At 43.4% G+C, this 6,268-nt stretch overlaps 1 protein-coding gene across 1 annotated transcript; it reads left to right on the forward strand.

Moving 5' to 3' along the window:
- Positions 1-1,179: 1,179 nt before the first annotated feature.
- On the forward strand, positions 1,180-5,802 carry MBL2 (mannose binding lectin 2). Its single transcript, XM_084845271.1, has 5 exons — positions 1,180-1,287; positions 2,007-2,196; positions 2,485-2,592; positions 4,186-4,269; positions 5,074-5,802. Exons 2-5 carry the CDS (start codon positions 2,016-2,018, stop codon positions 5,445-5,447), a joined length of 747 nt encoding a protein of 248 aa, XP_084701397.1. The 5' UTR covers positions 1,180-1,287; positions 2,007-2,015; the 3' UTR covers positions 5,448-5,802.
- The last annotated feature ends 466 nt before the right edge of the window (positions 5,803-6,268 follow it).

A 6,268-nucleotide genomic window follows, 5' to 3' on the forward strand; every position in this document is an offset into this window, starting at 1 on the left:
TGCAACAGCCCCTGGAACTTCTCGAAGCTTCGAAGATCATGCCTCAATTAGAAAAAAAAAACATTGCAGAGAAGCCCCAATTCTGTGAGGATAACGCCTTAATTTTTAAAAAAAAACATCCTGAGCTGGGGATAGGAGGGGGTAAAACTTAGTCTCATTTGAAGGGATACAACAACCCCCTGCTCAATGCAGGAAGCCTGATTCCCAGGTGGTCGCCCATCCAACTACTGACCGGGGCCAACCCCGCTTAGCATCTGAGATCAGACAAGCGCGCGCAGGAAAACAGCAGGAAAACAGCACAGCGCTCGAGTGTGAACCGAGCTTGTGCATTCGATGAAGCACTGCAATGGGGAAAATGGGTGAGTGTGAATAATCATGTTTTAATGCGAGAGCATTTAACCTGACAGGACACCGAATTCATTGCGATGGCAGGCGCAATGTACATCGGCCCTCTGTCTGATATCTCTGAGCTGGGTGGGAAATTAAGGCTTCTGAGGATGGAGACAGATGGTAGGTTGGCAAGTATGATGAGAAGTTATAGGAGGGGGGAAAAATACATGTGCATACACCATGGGAAGAGAAATGTCTCTCAAATCACTTTCAGCACTTTAAAAATCTGTCTGCAGCTTAATCTTCTGCAAAGTGTTTTATGGCCTCTCAGGGCATTTTAACTGCACAGAGAGGTCATACATGGATCTAATCATTGTTCCTTTGGGGAAACAAGGATTGTTTCAACAAGCGTGCACACAAATATGGGTTTTTCCCTCTAATCTTTATTTCCTTTTGGTTTCACATATCTTACTTATCCTGAGAGCTTAGAAGAAACCTTATTCTAAATAAACCTATCAGAAGGTCAAATACCAGCTATAGCTGGATGTCCACCTTCCTGATAATGATTCAAAAGCACCAAATATTACAGATTTCTGTATCACTATAATTCAAGATATGCCAGATCTATTTACTGGAAGAAATAGTTTTGGAAGGGTGTTGAACTGAAGGGCAGCTACTAAATTGTGTTCTTGTTTTCCAGCAAATTGATTAGGAAAGAGGTTATCCTAAAACACTGCATGCAGTGCCAGTAAATGGTGAAATATGACGCTCAATTTTGCAATCCACAGACTTGTGCAAGAACAGAGATAAAATAAGCATATCTATCTGTGTGGTTTTGTGGATGTTTTTCTCACCATTATAAACAGAACAGAAATCTACTCCTTTCTTGAGCAGTCTTCGTCTCTTTTCAAATCAAATGAATTGTTTGAATTGATCAAGGAATCATATTGGGATCTGGTAAGAAATGCTGCTTTACATTAATGCTGGATGAAAACTATAGCTTTGCTTTTTGAACTCCCCCAGGTTTACAACTTAGTTTATCCAACTCTTACACCCCCATTCTCATGGTAAAGTTGAATCAAAGAATAGTGTTTCTTGAGATTTGGAGGTTCTGGGCTGCACAACCAATTCAATATAAGGGCTGCAAGTTTTAATCAGTTAGATCAGTAGATTAATCAAAAATGTATTTAGTTATTTTATTGGTGGGATCTGAAATTTGGTATACACTCAGTCCAAGTCTCCAGCCCTCTGAAGGTGTTCACTCTGGAGAGAGCAATCCTATGCCTACACAGGATATTTTGGTTTCCTGCCTCCAAGTGCAGAGACAGGGCTTGGAGCAGTAACCCAGATTTTGTAAAGTGGCTTTATCATTCCTGGTATGCTCCTCCTGCCACTGGGAGCAGCTGAGCAAGCCAGGGATGCTCCATCCCTGGCTTGTTAGTGTTACATCCGAACCTGGAACTCTGGCTTCTCTCTCGCCCAACAAGCCAGAGTTGTAATCCAGTGTTTGTTCTTGTAGTGTCCATCAGCATGGTAAAATGCATCAACATGCAGTCTATCAGCTTTCTAATTTTAAGTGACCAAAACAGAGTCCTGCATGAAATATAGCAAAGTAGCCACAAGCCTCCAAAAACACATCTCAAAATAATCTCCTCTTTACTTGTTCTCGTTCTAAGGTATCAGCAATGTATCTTCTCCAATGTTTCAATGCCCTGCTGGGAGCATCACTGGTATTGGCCTCTCTTTCTGAAACATGCAGATGTGAAGAAAACACTTGCACAGTGATGGCATGTGGCAACCCAGGACTCAATGGATTACCTGGAAGAGATGGGAAAGACGGTACCAAAGGAGAGAAAGGAGACCAAGGTACCATGATTATGATTGTCTACATAATTAGATAGCAGGAGGAGCATTAACAGTTGTTGTGGTCTGCAAGGACATCAGCTTTCCACCTGTTGGATATGATGTGTACAATTATGATGCTTCAGTATAGACTTTAGATGCACAGAGGTTGTGCACCCCTGATCTAGAGAAACAGTTTGTCACATAAAGGCAGCCATCATGGGGAGGGGGGTAGGATGTCAAAGTGGCTTTTTCTTGGTAGCTGTTTGAGAGAATAAAGTCAAAGAGATGTTTCATTTTGTCAAATGCTAGGAGTCCAAGTGAGGGGCCAACAGGGTTACCCTGGGAAGCCTGGGCCTCCAGGATCACCTGGAATTCAAGGACTCCCAGGCCAGAAAGGACAGAAGGGAGACATTACAGGTAAGAATTCAATTCTTTGATGCTGAGTTCTACCTACATTAGGGTCCAGCGACACACCACACACAAAGATGCACAGCAGCAACCCACTGGGTGGGGTATGGGTTAAGCCTCCGCTTCTCCCCCATGAATTCTTCAAATCACCCTTGTACTTCCATCCAAACAACCAAAACAAAATCCTCGCCTAGCTCTTCAATCTGAGCCTATCAGTGCCATGCTAGAATGTTAGCTCTCCCAATGGCAGGAATGGGCGCTTCAAGGGCATCGGACCCCTTCCCTCATGACAGTTAGTGACTGGTTGGCGCTTAGAAATCATTCTTCTAACGCTCTGCTTAGAAAATTGTAGACCCATTTCATACATCCTGTGGTCCTCATGCCTCTGGGGATGCATAGAGCCATCAGTGGGTTCATGCAGAAGTGCCATTTGTGTCAACTGGTGCCTTGATGAAGATACCGTATCTAGAGCCATCCCAATTCCCATGATTCAGGTGGCAATTTTTTGAGCCACCACCAAATAGGGATGCCCGTGGCTACACTAGCATAGAGGGGTCAGTTCATACAAGTGGTGCCTCCATGTGAACCTGGCCACAGCACTCTCTCACAGGCAATTACATTGAGCATGGGTGAGTCTTCAGGGAGTCAGGAACCTAATTTCAGCCCCAGGACCTGCCCGGAGGCTACAAGCTACATTTGGCCCTTTTCAGCCTCTGTTACATTGTGTCCCTGACATTTGACCGCAAACCACCAATCGTTTTGCCACCGCTGTCACAGTGTGGAATTTCAGCAGTGCGAGTGGTGGGGGCCGCATGTGGCCCACAGATCATGTGCTGCCCACCCCTGACATAGAGACTGCTGGTTGTGTTTGAAATGTGAAAGCACCCCACGGATCATCTGCCATAAGTCCGGATCTGCTCAAAGGAATGGAATACTTCAGACCTTCCTAGCAGCTTAAAGTTTTAAACCACTGCTGAACTGCTACTGTAACTGGGTTAAGCATTAATTGAAAAAATCCTAAATCTCCCTTCCTGCAGTTCATGCCTGCTGCTTCTTGCTTCTGTCCACAGTGAACAAGTGGTCCCTATCTCTCTCTTCTTACTAAGCTATGCTTTGCATTTCTCCTTTAGATCAAGGGGTTTCAGGGTCTGTGTTTGTGAATGTAGATACAAGGGTCTCAGGGTATGGTCTGAAGGCATATGATGCAGAAACTTTGCTGAAGCTAAACAGGTCTTGGTCTGATCAGTGCTGGGATGGGAGACTAGCTGGAGATCCAATGTACACTGTTTTGAGCTCTGTCACAGAAGAAAGATGGGCTATAAATGACATATTTTTAAAAAATAAAGAATTAGAACAGCAAAATACAGATAGCACAAATCAAGGGAATGGAAACAAAACAGAAAGATGTGTGTTTAATTATGTTCCTCTATCTCCCTTTTTCTCCCTAGAATGTTGTATTATTTGAAACTGGACTTTAGGGTGTGTTGTTATATTTTCAAATTTTTTGGTTTTGTTATGTTTTGTTTGTTTTGTTGAAACTCGTAATAAAAAATTGATTAAGAGATGTTCCTCTATCTCCACCCCACCTCCCACCCACCTTAGCTGTTGATGCTATTCAAAGACAAGTAACTGCTTTGGAAAAGAAAGTCCAGACTCTTCAAGCTGACCTTAGCAGATACAAAAACAGTAAGATGGAATATTTATTTTCAATGCTTTGTTTTTAAGTTTATTTTAAAATGCTTACTCAAGTGTGTGCGTGTGCGCGCGAGAGAGAATGAGAGAGAGAGAGAGAGAGAGAGAGAGAAACAGGCTAATAATGAGATAAGCACTGTGAAAACTCCTCCTATATTATGTTCTTAGCTTCATTCCTAGTAAACAGCCTTCTTCATATGTGCATCTAGGAATATGGAAGCCGCTTCCACGTGGTGCTGTTACACGCTGCAAGACAGCATGTTTGAACAATGCCACAACATGGATGAGGAGGTTAATTACATGGGCCTTCCTCACACAGTTAGCAACTCCATCCCCCAGAGAAACAGTGCCAGTCTGGTGGGGAAATGCACATATGTTTCACCCACCCCCATTCAGTTGGATTATTCACGTATGCTCTTGTGGCATGGGATTGCAGCTCCCATGCTGCTGGATGGAGGGAGCATTCCTCAGGCAGATTTAATTCAGTACCCTCAATCTGCAAAAGCTTGGTGCTGATAAGGGAGGAAAAGGAGAACAAGAATAATGTTGTGAGCAAACGAATGAATGAGTAGGGCATGATCCATCCCAAGTTAAACACTTTTAAGTCTCACTGACTTCAGTAGGAGAGTTAAGGATGTAGTCAACTCTTGTGTTATTGAAATCAGTGGTGATCAGATTTGCTTCAGTTTGGCTGGATCATGACTATGGGTTGTGTGGACCAATTATATGTAGATGTTCATTTCCCACAAGCTGTTTCTGCCATTTCTTACTGTCTTATGCTTTTCTCTCTGGGTCCAGTTCTGTTGATGCAGGGGGCAATGAGTGTCGGTGGGAAAACCTTTGTTTCAACTGGTCAGCGTGACACTTTCCCAAATGGGAAAGCTCTGTGCACAAATGCCAATGGAGCACTTGCCAGCCCAAAGAACGTGGCTGAGAACACAGTCCTGAAAACAATTTCAAAGAGGAATTCAATGTATGCTTTTCTCGGTATAAATGACATCCAGACTGAGGGCAGATTCGTGTATCTGAATGGAGCACCTGTGGGTTACACGAACTGGAAACCCAGAGAGCCTAATAACCAGGATAACGAGGACTGTGTTATACTACTTGAAGATGGACTATGGAATGACATTGACTGCCAACATAAAGCACTGATAATTTGTGAAATTTAATCTGTTTACAAAGAACCCAACTTCAGGGTGCATGTACCAGAAGTTGGTTACCTAACTATCAAGCGAATGGATTTCATTTTCACATTTACATTCCAGTCAACCCTCTGGCTGGCCTCTCTGGTTGCCTACAGATGAAATCCCCAGTTTCAGTATTCTGAGACGTGACCTTATGAGGTACGACAAATTTTGACTATCCAGCACTAATGAGCAGCATCCGTCTAGATCACACAAGTACATTCTCTTAAAGTTATTAAGCTTTGTTTGAGAGGATTGGTGAGAAGTGGCTAGAGATTTGTTGTCTTGCTAAAATAAAGTGCCAAACAGAAAAAACTCTGCTTGCTGGAATGTTGTCGCTAAATCTGCTGTGTACTTCCATACTGCTTCTGCAGCATGTGGGGTGCTGTCTCTGGTTATTTTATTGGCATCTTGGGCCTCAACTAGATGTTGCACATGTATGTGTAAGAAAGAAAACCCTGAGCAGAGAGTAATACGTAACCATTCCCCTGCCTGCTGCTTATGCTTATGGTTCCACTTTCCACCTAAAGTCGCTCCACTGCCATCAGCCCGGTTCCAAACAAATATTTTACCTTGCAAACATGTCTAAAACCCTGCCAGGTTTTAGAGGGAAAGTGCCAGTTGGAGAAAGGTGAAGTATACGTGGGGGTGTGCATGTACACATATACACACACCTGTTTCTTTGCTCTAAACCAGACTTTCCCAACCTGGTTTTGGTTGGTTTTGACCTTTAAAACCCTATATGGTTCTGGCCCAGCCATCTTAAGGAGCGCCTCCAGCAACACCAGACAGGCCGCTTAACAAGA

This window comes from Heloderma suspectum, chromosome 3, assembly GCF_057233095.1.
Source record: "Heloderma suspectum isolate Gila_16-S chromosome 3, 16-S_ref, whole genome shotgun sequence".
Taxonomy (NCBI): Eukaryota; Metazoa; Chordata; class Lepidosauria; order Squamata; family Helodermatidae; genus Heloderma; species Heloderma suspectum.